This window comes from Xiphias gladius, chromosome 16 (assembly GCF_016859285.1).
Source record: "Xiphias gladius isolate SHS-SW01 ecotype Sanya breed wild chromosome 16, ASM1685928v1, whole genome shotgun sequence".
Lineage (NCBI taxonomy): Eukaryota > Metazoa > Chordata > Actinopteri > Istiophoriformes > Xiphiidae > Xiphias > Xiphias gladius.
The window spans coordinates 19,350,982-19,364,744 of record NC_053415.1 but is presented as its reverse complement, the minus strand read 5'-3'; the positions used below and the strand labels follow the sequence as shown (position 1 = coordinate 19,364,744).

General features: G+C 38.8%; 1 protein-coding gene across 14 annotated transcripts in view; it reads left to right on the top strand.

Moving 5' to 3' along the window:
- Positions 1–11,764, top strand: part of LOC120801421 (target of Nesh-SH3) — a 31,530-nt gene extending 19,766 nt beyond the window's left edge. For 8 of the 14 annotated variants that reach the window (XM_040148423.1, XM_040148419.1, XM_040148418.1 and 5 more), the window contains 11 exons: positions 115–183; positions 4,453–4,515; positions 5,706–5,825; positions 6,082–6,183; positions 6,357–6,569; positions 7,172–7,277; positions 7,980–8,059; positions 8,602–8,631; positions 8,780–8,938; positions 9,346–9,468; positions 10,646–11,764. In XM_040148423.1, the coding sequence (XP_040004357.1) occupies positions 115–183; positions 4,453–4,515; positions 5,706–5,825; positions 6,082–6,183; positions 6,357–6,569; positions 7,172–7,277; positions 7,980–8,059; positions 8,602–8,631; positions 8,780–8,938; positions 9,346–9,468; positions 10,646–10,761 (1,181 nt within the window). In that variant the 3' untranslated portion in view covers positions 10,762–11,764. The other 6 variants (XM_040148415.1, XM_040148411.1, XM_040148416.1 and 3 more) reach the window with 4 other exon arrangements.
- The last annotated feature ends 1,999 nt before the right edge of the window (positions 11,765–13,763 follow it).

Here is a 13,763-nt window from a genome sequence, read left to right as displayed (position 1 = left end):
ATGGAAATTAGGAAAGTAAGAAAATACATGGTAAGAAAGAAAGACAAAAACCTTTTTCTTTCTGACTTTCTTCTGACACAAAGCATTTCATAACAAACCTTTTTCTCCCTCCAGCAGCCGATGGAGCGCATCATAGGGGCAATGCTCTACCTAAACCTGTGGTGTGGTCCAAAGAAAACCCCGGTAAAGACAAACCAAGATGATCACTTTTCAGTGTTCCTCATTCACTAACCTAAGAGGCACTGTTATGTCCCGTCCAACACAGTCACATTGATCTGTGCTTTTGTCACAATCCTCTCATGCATTTTGATTTTCAACTTGTCTGTCAGTGTGACGTTTTGTGTCTGTTGTGGTCTGTGTTGTCCAATACGTATAGTCCCAGTAGCTTATACTTGACAGGGGCTGAAGCCATATGTGATTCAATTTTTGGTATATACCTGTCTTCTCTACATTATTTAGTCTACAGCACATATGGAACTGTAATCAGGAAATGGTTTCAATTAGTTTGAGAATAGCTTTAGCCTGCTTGTTGTGAAAGGTGAATGTGGTATGCCCTTTTTTTTGGTCAGTCACATTGTTTCCATTCTGCCAGGCAGGCTCAGTTAATTAGAGCAACCGCATCCATCTCAATTAGTAATGCAAACCAGCACATTTATTAATTGTGACGCTCCACTCAGTCCTTGTTTTTCGGAGTTGTGAAGACAGGTTGTGCTTCAGTCCCATGTCACAGCTGGTGTGTGTTATGTCTGGAAACTTGGACCGTTTCAGAGGTCTTCAAAGAGTCGCAAGGCTCTCTGGAAGCAACTCTACAGAAAAGAATAGTTGTTTTGCTTGCCATCCTGCACGCACATCCAATAACAAAGCTCGTAGTGACTGTTTTTAACTTTTTTTAAGAGACGTAATCTTCACACAGTTCACCTTCCTGCCTCCATGAACTAAAATTACATGCAACTTAATTTTTACTACTTATATAACATTAACAGCACTTTGTAACTTTATATTGAGAATACGTTTAGCCACAAAAAAGAGGTATAGAGTGTAATTTTTGCGAAAATGTGAATTTGAGCATGTCCTCAACAGTTTTATTGAGTTCTGTTTCACATTGGCATTTCAACTTGAAGTTGCTTCAAAGTCGTTTGTAGTGGACTGCAGGTGTGTAATGGACAGTGTCCATCTATGAAATCTTACTGTGTGTTGCAAATGCAACAACTATAGTGTTGTGAGACACTGGTATGTAATTCAGTGGGAATATTTTCTTTGACTTAATGTAAATCTCTGTTTTGATTGCATGTATTTTCACTTTCTTGCCCTGGAGAATAAGTTCTCTGACAGAAACTAGCGCTCACACCTCTGCTGCTGTTTTAAACCACAGATCTAAGCCTGAGGCCTTTGGCACATCAGAGGCCTGGCCTGCTGTTTGTGTGGTTTTTTGTGAGACAGCAAGCAAAATACACCCTCTGTAGAAATTATATAATGTAGATCAGATCATATTATATACAGTAGTAGACATACATATGGTGGTATGAAAAAGTTTGGGCATCCCTGGTCAAAATTTCTGTTACTGTGAATATTAAAGTGAGTAGAAGATGACCTGAGCTCCAAAACGCATAAAATTAAAGGTGGGATATTATTTTCAACATTTTAATCAAGATTAGTGTATTATTTTTGTTTTGTACAATTTTAAAGTGAAAAACAGGAAAGCAGCACCACACAAAAATTTGGGCACCCCAAGAGATTTGAGCTCTAGCTTGTTAGGGCCATGGCTTGTTCACAGTCATTGTTAAGAAAGGCAGAGTGATGCAAATTTCAAAGCTTTATAAACACCCTAACTCCCCAAACCTTGTCCCAACAATCAGCAGCCATGGGTTCCTCTAAGCAGCTGCCTAGCACTCTGAAGATTAAAATAACTGATAACTGAAAATAACTAACTACTGAAAATAGCAACATGTTTTCAGTTAGCTGTTTCCTCAGTTCGTAGTGTAATTAAGAAATGGCAGTTAACGGGAGCAGTGGAGGTCAAGCTGATGTCTGGAAAACCAAGAAAACGTTCTGAGAGAACTGCTCGTAGGATTAGTAAAAAGGCAAATCAAAACCTCTGTTTGACTGCAAAAGACCTTCCAGAAGAATTAGCAGACACTGGAGTGGTGGTGCGCTGTACTACCATGCAGCAACACCTGCACAAATATGTCCTTAATGGAAGAGTTAACAGAAGACCTTTCCTGCATCTGCACCACAAAATTCAGCATCAGAAGTTTGCAGAGGAACATCTAAACAAGCCTGATACATTTTGGAAACAAGTCCTGTGGACTGATGAAATTAAAATAAAACTTTTAGGCCACAATGACCAAAGATATGTTTGGGATGCAGAATTTCATGAAAAGTACACCTCTCCAACTGTTTAGCACGAGGGTGGATCTATCATGCTTTGGGCTTGTTTTGCAGCCAATGGCACTTGGAACATTTCACTGGTAAAGTTGAGGATGGATTCAATTAAATAAGAGCAAATTCTGGGAGCAAACAAAACACTGTCTGTAAAAAAGCTGTAGATGAAAAGACAATGGCTTCTACAATAGGATAATGATCCTAAACACAACTCAAAATCCACAACTGACTACCTCAAGAGGCACAAGCTGAGGGTTTTGCCATGGCCCCCACAGTCCCCTGACCTAATCCTCCTCGAAAAAATCCGTGGTTAGACCTCAAGAGAGCAGTTTATGAAAGATGGCCCAAAAATCTCACCGAACTAGAAGCCTTTTGCAAGGAAGAATGAGCGAAAATCCCTCAAACAAGAACTGAAAGACTCAAAGCTGTTACAAAAAGTATCTATAAACTGAGATTATTACCTACGTGGGTGTTAGTCAGTACTGACCATGGCCAGACTTTTTCAGGCCCTTTTCCTTTTATTGTTATTGTGAAACTGTAAAAGATGGAAATAAGAAAAAAAATCTTGGTTGAAATTTAAAGAATTGTGTCACCTTTAACTTACTTGCTTGGCTACTCATGGTAACATAAATTTTGCCCAGGGGTGCCCAAACCTTTTCATGCCACTGTATTTTTGACATAGCATTGTATCACTATTGTTGTGTTTTCATTCCCTGGCCAGTTAACCATGACGTCACCCTTTTGAGCTGTCAGTTCTTCATACTTCCCGTACCCATATCTTATGTATTTGCATTTTTGTGACTGGCACTCAAATTACAGCATCAACATATTTTGTGACTTTTTATATGAGCATATGTTTGCTGTTAGCTGTCAGTTATGGAATGTATGAGTCAGAAGCTCTACTATTGTGTATTTTCAGTGTTGACTCATCGAGACTTGTTGGCAGGTGCCGTTTCAGTTATCTTGATAGCCTTAGCTCTTTTCTTTTGGGAGGAGATGCCAGAGATCACTGATTTATGCAGACCAGAGGGAGGTCAGCTCCAGGGAGGAGGAAACAAATCCAAGAGAAATGTTTTTGGGGTGTTTTTGCCTCGACAATTGGACAATTACAGACTCTCCTTTAATGAACGATGATTATTAATGAATCTCTGAGATAAGAAAATGACAAATGGTGAAGGGAGCAGTTGCTCTGGAAACCCTTCTCTAAAAATGGATAATCTCTAAACTATGAGACGTGTCAATCCTTCCAGAGCTTCTCTCCTTCCTCTAAGATATCACAACAACAATTTAAGAAGATTATGCTTGTTTAACAATAGTAGATATGACTGAACCCTCACATTGAGAAATCTGAGTCTGACTGTTTGTAGCAAAGGTGTTTTCATCACAAAGCCCTGGTCTTCCTTGTGATTACTTATCCAGTTCACTAAAGCCAATTCATTTCTTGTGTTTATTAAAGGAGTTTAGAGTGTTCTGGTCTTTCATCTCATAGCTTGGTCTTTATTTTTATTTGTATTTTCTTTGGTGTAGGGATTCTCTGGAAAATTTGGTGGTCGAACTGCATCAGATCGAAAATAATATTCATAGAATGGAGTCAAAATAATAAAATAATTGATACGTTGGTTTTGGTTGGAGTTTTTGAATTCTTCAGTTATTATTCTTGGGGTTTTAGGATGAGAGGCTGAAGCAATGGTTTATTGATTCAAGGTTATCAAACACTGGTTTTCATTAGTTAAAGACCATGGCAGTGCTTTATGGCAGCACTTCACAACGTTCAGCATTTCACATGCAATCTGCCTGGCTTTATGTGCTTCGTTGTCGATTGTGTTATGCCAGTGTTTGTACACTCATGTTTTCAGCACACAGTATTACTCCAGTCCTCTGCCCTGCTAAATGTCTCCCTCTTTTTGATCTATAAACTTGGCATTCTTTCATCATTATTGCACTATTAAAATAACCAACAGCACTTGTTTTCAGTTATTTATCTCTTCTACAGTGCCAACTGCCTGCTGTTCTTTTTCATTTGGGATTTTTAATCTGAAATGGACTCTTGTTTCCCATGACTTCTTGCAGTCCTGCATCCTCCTATTCCTGTCAACAAGAGACCCAACCTGGTGGGGAAACCCAGTGACCATGGTGAGGGCAACAGTGATGAATGTACTGACCACTGAACACTGCTGCACCTTGTCCTGTATACTGTAATTATACACACGATAGCAAGCCTAGGGGAAGACTTGATTTAAGCAGCTTCTTAAACCAGTGCTTCTCAAACTTTTTCTTTCCTCCACTTTTACGATTCCATCCCTCTGTAAACCAATTTATTTTTTGACAACCATCTACCACATTGGAGATATAAGTAACAAAACAAGCCAAGTTTTAATTTTATTTAAATAATCTCAACAACATTATCAAGGATTTTGCACCTGTTCCACAAATGGAAAATATGTAAGTTAATACGTTTTTATTCGTTTTCTTGCCAAGAGTTAGATGAGAAGATTGATACCACTCTCATGTCTGTTTGATCAACTACAGCCAGGAGCTGGTTAGCCTAGCTTAGCACAAATACTTGGGTTTCCTATGAATTCTTTCACATGACTGCTTGATGAGCATCACTTGTTTTCCTTTTCTTCCCTGTCAAAAATCAGTCCATCTCATACTTTACATGTTGTTTTATTGTCTAGATGAAACATGCTAAACTCTATCTTTACAGCCTTGCTAGTGTGAAAGTGCCCTTGTTTATTAGTCCCACATGAATCCATTTTATTTTATTTCCACCACACATTTTTCCACGAGGTCAAATAAGTCTCAGCTGCAATCCCTCTACACCCCTCATAGTTTGAGAACTGCTGTCTTAAGCTGTTGTCTGCAAATGAAAAAGTGCTCACAACTCACAAAACAGCTTGCATTGAATCAGTGTGTACTAATGCACAAAACAATCTTTATCTTAACAGTACATGTCAGTGCATCTCGGTGGCTTTGTTATGGCTTTTGTTTGGGACTCTGTTTCACTTACTGTTCACATAAGTGAATTCATGTGCACAAAGCCTGTGTGCGTGTTCATGTGTGTGAATATGTGCATGGTTCTGAGAATCTGGGCATCCTTGGTCTCAGCCGATGTATTCTGGCAGACCTTTTTCCCCTTTAAAGAACATGAGAGATGTTACTCAACAAGCAATCTATGCTCTTTCAGCAGCCAGGAAAAGGCCACTGAGTTGCTCTGTGAAGATGGCCAGAGCAGATGGACCACAACTGTGTGTGAATGTGAGTCAGATAATGAGGGTGAAGAACTGATCTCTTCTCCTCCTCCTGCTCCTTTCTGTCCTCAGATAAACCCATGGACCTGAAACAAGGAGACGGGTCCATCTTGAAGCCATTCCCTCTGGTCACATCCAAGCCCAAGCAAGAACGAAAACAGCAGATAACCACCTCTGCCCCGGCACTGAACAGTATGAATTTGTCTTAGGAGGAACTGCTTTTATACCTGGATACAAAATTGAATACCCTTATGAGCGTGAGAAAATATGTGATTGAAAAAGCTGCGTATGAGAGTATGAGTCAATACATGCACATTGATAATAATCAGGATACATGGGTGATGCAGCCAGCAGGTGCAATGAGAGAAAAAAAGGAGTTGTAAAAATTAGGACAGAGAGAGCTGCCAGGGACTGCTGGCACATCAAACTAGCCCTAACTCCTCTCCAGTTTCCTTTTCAGGCAGCCGTTTTGAGATATATGAAAACTCCTCCATATTCAGGCCCCTGCCTGCGTCAGAGGTAGACATCATGGGCAAAAAGCGCTTTATAGGTGAGAAATCGTCTGAGCCACTTTACATCTCCACTGGAGCTTTAAAGCCTTCATCATTGAAATCCACAGTTCTTCAGCAACACTACTCACCACTAAACAATGAATAAACAAAATGGTGAAAAAGGTAGCATGCATAAATGAATAACTGCTGTCTTTATTGTACCTGTTTAAAGCTCCCCATGTCATCTACAAGACGGATAAGAAGCCAGATGAGCCATGCTCTATCACCTCCTCCCTCGCTTATTTCCCTGATGAGGAGGAGGGCAGTGATCAGAATGTGACTGGCCCTCCCCGCATACCACCCTCCAACCTCACCGTGGTTACTGTGGAAGGCTGCCCATCTTTTGTCATTCTTGACTGGCAGAAAACCGACAATGAGACCAGAGGTACCGTATATGCAAACGAAAGGCTAATATTTTTTAAGACTGACAGAACTGTTTACTTGTTAATAATATATATGAAGGCTTTATACATATAAAATAGGCAACTTATATCAACAGTGTTTGGGTTCCCAGGTTTGAAAAAAAAACCTTCAGTCAGTGTTTATCCTCCTCCAGAACAATTTTCTTTGTCTTTTTATCTGTCCCGTTATTATACAAAAAGACCCCTCCGATGTGCCATTTGAGGACTTACCTTCCGGAAGAGACTAAATTTAATTCAAATTATTAACAACTTGTCTATAAAGAATTAATAAGTGATTAACTAACTATTGGTAAAGTTGATATGTAAACCATTTATTAGAAAGTGGTAACTGGTAAATCATGTTTGGATGTTTCAGAGGCCTCTTAATGTCAGATCTTAACTCCAAAGCTCGTATCCTGCCTCTCTCATCAAAATATCTCACCCTGTTCGAAATTACATTTTGAATCGTCAACTTTTTCAACTGGTATCAAAGTAATGAGATTAAGTAATTTGTAGCTGTTCAAAGCTGAAATGTAAAATTGAGTTGTTAAAAGCACCCTCAGGATTTTTCTTCCTCCATTGTCAGAATATGAAGTTGTATCCACCGCTAAAGGACCGAATGGAGAGGAGGTGTCCATACTGACGACCAACCAAACACACACAGCTGTGGAGAATCTCAAACCGGAGAGCAGGTATGTGACTAAGATATCACTATGTCGGAAAAATCATTTCATGTAAAAACAGGAAAGACATGCTGCCTTTACAGTTTATTCCCTTTAGTCTTCCAGTTGGTCAGGTACTCTTACTGTGCACACTTTGGGAACAACCACCAGGTTTACATTACTATGAGGTTGTCTAAATAAACCCATGGCTTAATAAATACTGTATGTTTGAACCACTGGCTGATTGCATCAGTAAGCTTCACCTTAGGAAGACAGACACAAGTATTAAGTTGCACTGAGGAGCTATTACCTACCTTTAAAGGTTTGTTCAGATTCATTTGTACTCTTGCAGCTCATGCAGTGAATCACGTTTGGTTTTGCACATACAAAATGGCCAAAGTGAAACAAAAGCTGAGGAAATATACTGTAGATGGAGTGGGTCACCGAGGTTTTAATTACATCTCAGCATCTGGAGTCTCTAAACTCACCAGAACCCACCCCTGGGCTGGGTTTGCTGTTCCACATTTTGCCAGGACGTCTGAACGCAGCACGTGGAATAACCATCAGCGCTGCGTGTGTGAGACAGTGTGTGACCAATACTTGGCTGCCAAAGGCATGAAAATATGCACCCCAGTTCTGGAAATGGGAGGAATACAGATGAAAAGCTTGGTTTATTCCTTTTTTTGTGTATGTAACTAAAATTTCTTGTTCGTAATATGTATTCTATTTCAGTTATGAATTCAAAGTTACACCAAAGAATGAGCTGGGAACAGGACCGTCCAGTGATCCTGTGTCTTTTAGCACAGAATCAGGCAAGTTTTACAAACCTTCTAATCCACTAAAGCCACACTAGCAGATAGTTCTGATGTGTTTGCTCTGACAGAAGAGACTAATTAGTCGTTAATGCCATTGTATATGTTGCTAATTATTAGGCAGCGATTAGCATCACTTTGAATCTCAGAGGGTGGGCTATTAGTTTAACGCTTTCAACATGGCACTGAGGTGTGACTGATTAAGACTCTAAGATCTTGTCAGCTCACCACATGTCTTCTGAGGCTCTTTTCTAAGAGATTAAAATTATCCACCTGGTGATCAGAGCGCCATGAACAAAGTTAAATTTGCACCAATTGTAAAGCAGCTGATGTATGGCCTTGGGTTGATCAAATGTTGTGTTTAAACTCATAGTGACAACACTGACCATGGAATGCTTTGCCTAACTGGCCTCTTGCCCTTACTAGTTCTAATACAAGTCTGGGTTGGTCTAGCACAAATATTCAAGATGTTTCATGACTGTATATTAATGCTAAGTTGTTCTGTTGATGTTATTCATTGCAACTTTCTCACACGTTTGTAGCGGATCCACGAGTGAGTGAAAATGCTTCAGGTGAATTTTATCTTTTTTTTTTCTTCTTATTTGTATGTTCCAGTAAAGTTAAGCTGTTTTAAATGTTGAACCTGCTCTAATTTTGGGTCATGTTTACACAGATAACATATAGTATACTAAGCCATTGCTTCTAATGATTTTTTCAAAGGCAAAGATGCCATCTGGACTCAATTCCCATTTAAAGCTGATGCCCACTCTGAATGCAACGGAAAGCAGTATGTGAAGAGAACCTGGTACCGAAAGTTTGTAGGGATCCAGCTCTGCAACTCGCTGAGATACAAGATCTACCTGAGTGACTCACTCAATGGTAACTACACTGAACCGCGAGCAAACCAAGCAGCTGCTTAGGGACCACAGGGGCTACCAGCAAACTACAAGGCTCATTTAGTAGCTACTTTCAGCTGTATTGTACAATCTTCATCAGCAGATGGAGTTTCACAGTTGTCATTGAAGTATAGATGTTCAAATTTCCATTTTCCTGAGCACTTTAAGGACTGCTCGTCCATATTGGCATAAAAATTGAAATATAAAGTTACTTTTTTAAGCCAACATGGAACAAGGATTCTTGAGATGAATCTGATGTTATAAATGAATTTGCAGTTATGTTGCCTTGATGTGAAATACTAAAATCAATGCTAACTTTGAAGATTAATTGTGTGACATTATTTTTTTAATAGCCAAATACTTACATTTCTACCTCTTCCATCACTGTAGGGAAGTTCTACAACATTGGAGATCAGACGGGGCACGGTGAGGACCATTGTCAGTTTGTAGACTCCTTCCTGGATGGGCGGACCGGCACCCAGATGCTGGCTGACCAGCTACCAAGCAGGCCAGGTATTTTGTTTTGTATTGACAAGTAACAATGATTTTACGTCTTTCTTTGTTTCTAGAGACAAAAAAACATGTAACAGCAGCAGCAGTCGGGATATACATCATGCCACAGTTGCGTTATGTGTTGTTAACAACATTGTTAATCCCCCCGACAATCATTAAGACTGTGCTGCACTTTTTATAAGCCTATCTAAAGCATTGATTCTGCTGATCATAATATTTTACTAGAAAACTATCCTTGTTAGGACTAGACGAGTAGTCCATTAAATGGTTTTATGACTATCTCTCCGAGAAAGCTCAGGCAGTAGTTTCAAATGGTTCCACATCAAGTGCTCTTAAGGTTACTGTAGGTGTTCTACAAGGCTCTATTCTTGGTCCTATTTTATTTACCACATAAACAATATCATCTCTGCCACTACAAATTGTAATGTACATTTTTATGCTGATGATACTTTTTTATGTGCCACAGGCTCTTCGCTTAATCTGGCCACTGCAAATTTACAGTCTTCTTTTGACACATTCCAGATATCTTCTATAAAATATAAGCTTGTTTTAAATTCTGACAAAACCGAATTTATGCTATTCTCAAGGACACTTAAGCAAGTACAGCTTGCTTTCCCTATCCATACTTTTCAAGGTTTTCAAATTGAAATAGCTGCGTGTTTGGAATCTGACTGGACAATATACTCACCTTCAAGGCCCAAAATTGAACACCTGACAAGCAAACTGAAGGTCAAAATTGGCTTTTTGTATAGAAACCAATCTTGCTTCTCTTTTGCATGGAAAAATGCAATCTACTAGTAAGTCTGACTCATTACCTCTCCTCTCTGGTCTCATTTAAATACAGTAGTTACAATGTCAGGTCACAGGATGTTTTAACATTAGCTGTACCACATGTTCAAACCGAGCTTGGGAGAACTGATGACAGGTACAATGATCCCTGCAAATGAAATGAGCTGCACAAAACTTTGAAACTGAAATCTCTTTCACGGATTATAAGACTACACTTTTCTTAATGTAAAACTGTTGTGTGTATTTGTTTTCTGTTTATATTTAAATTTAATGTTTATCCTTTTACACAGGTCTTACTTGAAAAAGATATCCCAATATCAATGAGACTACCTGTTTAAATAAAGGATAAAATAAAGACACTGTCATCCTTTCTCTGTCTTTGTACCAGGATTCTACAGAGCAATGAGACAGGAGCCTGTCAACTTTGGAGAAATTGGAGGAAAGTCACATGTTACCTATGTAGGCTGGTATGAGTGTGGTACACCCATACCTGGGAAGTGGTAATATCCCACAGAGCTGTCAAGGAAGATGACTTGCTAGGTGGTGAGGAAGAAGACGCCTGTCTAGGCTTGAAGGGAGGTGGGCCTTTCTGTCATGCTACCATGAACATTGTAGATGGGTCTCTCTGTTTGAACTCAGCCTACTCTCCCAGGTGTAAACCTCTATAAGACTATTAGGTGTCGCATAACTCTATTGAGTGCATTTGTAACATTGGTCTCAATTTCTCTATTTATCAAAAATGTCACGATGGACAAAAGAATGCAGGAGTTTAAGTGAACCAAAATGTTGAATACACAGTAATCGCAGAGAAAATGTTGGGAAGCTGGCTCCCAAAGTGTAATAATGTGTATGATATTATTTATCAAAGGTTTGTTATTGAATATTCAGTGTGCTTGAGATAAGAAAGTAAAAATTGTTTCCAGTACTTGCATGTCAGTGAGCACATACATTGGTCATTTGTATAAAGAAAGGTGCCAATCATACTTTCATTGTACGTTTGGACTATGTAAAATACAAGTAAACACAGACATGCAGAATTGACCTTCTGCTGTCCCAAAGGGATTACTAGCAGTTGCAGTTTGCACAGTATTAAACTTTTGTTCATATATGTATATGGTGTGAAATACAGTATGTATACCAGTGATCAGATAGTTTGATACATTTCAGGTAAAAAATAAGTTCAAGCCAAATTGTGTGATCTGTTGTAAGAAAACCAAAGTTTGAGCCCGGAGTTTATGCGGGGCCACTTGGAAACAAAAGAAAGTTGTATTTTTAATTTCCATGCAGTCCTATATTTTATAAAAGAATAAAATATATATATATTTGTAAAAAATAGAAAGCTTCAATGTGGAAATGGCATAAGCAATTGACATAATTTATGTTTTTGTGTTTAAGCTTTAAATCATTGGAGAGAAATTGCCAGGGTTTTTCCACGTCATGACTACAGTTGTTTTTGATGCACCATGTATGTTTCCAGCAATAAATCTTGTTTTTATATTTACTGATATTCATTTCCATTTGCCTTCAGTGCCCTTTATGGTAAAGGAAAGGTTTGACAGTTTGGGAAATTTGCTTTAGAGTTAGATGAGATTGATATGCACTCTCATGTGTGTTTGGTAAACGTGGCACAAAGACTGGAAACAACTAGTCTGCCTCTGTCAACAAAATACCAGCAACTCTGAAGTTTAATAATTTATTGTTTCTTTGTTTAATCGTTACAAAGACCAAACTATAAAAAAATACAATTCACTGTTTTACAGGGGCTGAACTATTCCTTGGTCAGGACCAGTTGCCAGGCAACAAGCAGAGACTCCAGGAAAGTTACCAAGAAATAGTTCAATACATATCCCTCCTATAACAGCCATTTGTCATTTTACATTTCTGTTTTTGATGTGCAAGTTAAATAAACAAGATACAACGGGTTAATTAGTGAGCTTTAGTAGTGTGGTAGGTGGGGTCTTTTACCTTTGGACAAAGCCAGGCTGACTAAGCTAAGTTAGTGGCCTACTGGGGGTAGCCTCATGCTTAGTGTTCAACTATACGCAAGCTGCAAGAAAGCTTGCCGGGCAAAGCAGCCAACTGCCCAGGGGCCCCAAACCCACAGGAACTCCAAAACCCAGAGGTTTACTCCATATCAATTATGTAGATAATTTGATGAATCACAAATGTCAAAAATTTTCATCATTTGAAGTGCAGTAACAACAATGCCAGGTCCTCCATCTTGTAGCCCACTCTTGAAGAGGGACCTGTCTCAGAATTTTGTTTGAAGACCTTAATGTTTAAGTTCTAATTGAACTCATTCAAACTTCATTTTTTTCTGTCTGTCAAGTAATTAACACATTGGAAACCCTGGCCAAGGTAGAATTATTTTATCATAGCATAGTACTGTAAAGCTTGAAAAACAAATATTTTAATTATCAATTCATCTTCCAATTTTCTTATATGATTGATTGATTATTTGGTGTATAAAATGTTAGGAAATAGTGAAAATTGTCCTAATTATTACCTGAAGCCCAAGTTATGTCTGACCCACAGTTAGAAACCCCCAAATGCTTAGTTTACTATCATAGAAAACTGGGAAAATTAGAAAATCGGTACCTGTAGATTTTTGACACTTCTGCTTAAAAATGACTCGAACGATTTAGCAATTATCAAAAGTATCGGCCCTTACTTTTTTTGTCGACTGACCAATCAATTCAGCTGTAGAGTACTGGTTGGTTTTGGGGTGCCTGGGGAAATTAATCCAGCTGTGTGCATAAACGCTAGCAGTGTTTTTGTTCTTAAACTTTGATCTGAATTAGATGAACCACAGGATGAAGGTGTAATACAGAATTCAACTCCAGAGGTAAACTTGAAAAATCTAACCGAACATTTTGCTGTAACTAACTGTATCAATAATGCAGACCACTTACAGTGAACAAACTCATCAAAAAAAAGAGTGATTTAACTTTGGCACAGACTACATGGAGAGAAACTAAACACACTTCTCTAAATTATCTTTAATAAACCCTGTGCGAGTAATTCTTCGCACTTGCTCCCATGCCACATGTCCCAGCCAGCCACAACCCACGGGCAGGAAAACAAAATAGGAATACCAGCATTACCACAGTTTTCCAAATTTCAGTGGGGGAGAAGGAAGAGAGAAGCCAAACTTAACTGAGACATGAATTCAGGAACCACAAAGAGAGAGAGAGAGTGTTAAGAGAAAGACATCAAGACAACAGTGCCAAGAGCAACACAAAACAAAAAGATTAAAGAAAAAGGACTCCAGCTGGGTCTCAATCATTTATTAGGTTCAAGAAAAAAAAATGTTACAATTTATACATTAACAACGAATCTCACTTGAAGGTGGAATTTGATTTGAAATACTAGTAAAAACAAGTGGTAAGAGAAAGAGAGGAATAGCAAGCTTTACTGGAGGTGATATTATAAGCAAAACAAAAGAAGCCTTCTTCATTACACCTCCCACAAGCCATCACTTAGCTAGTGTTCCCAACACGGGGCAA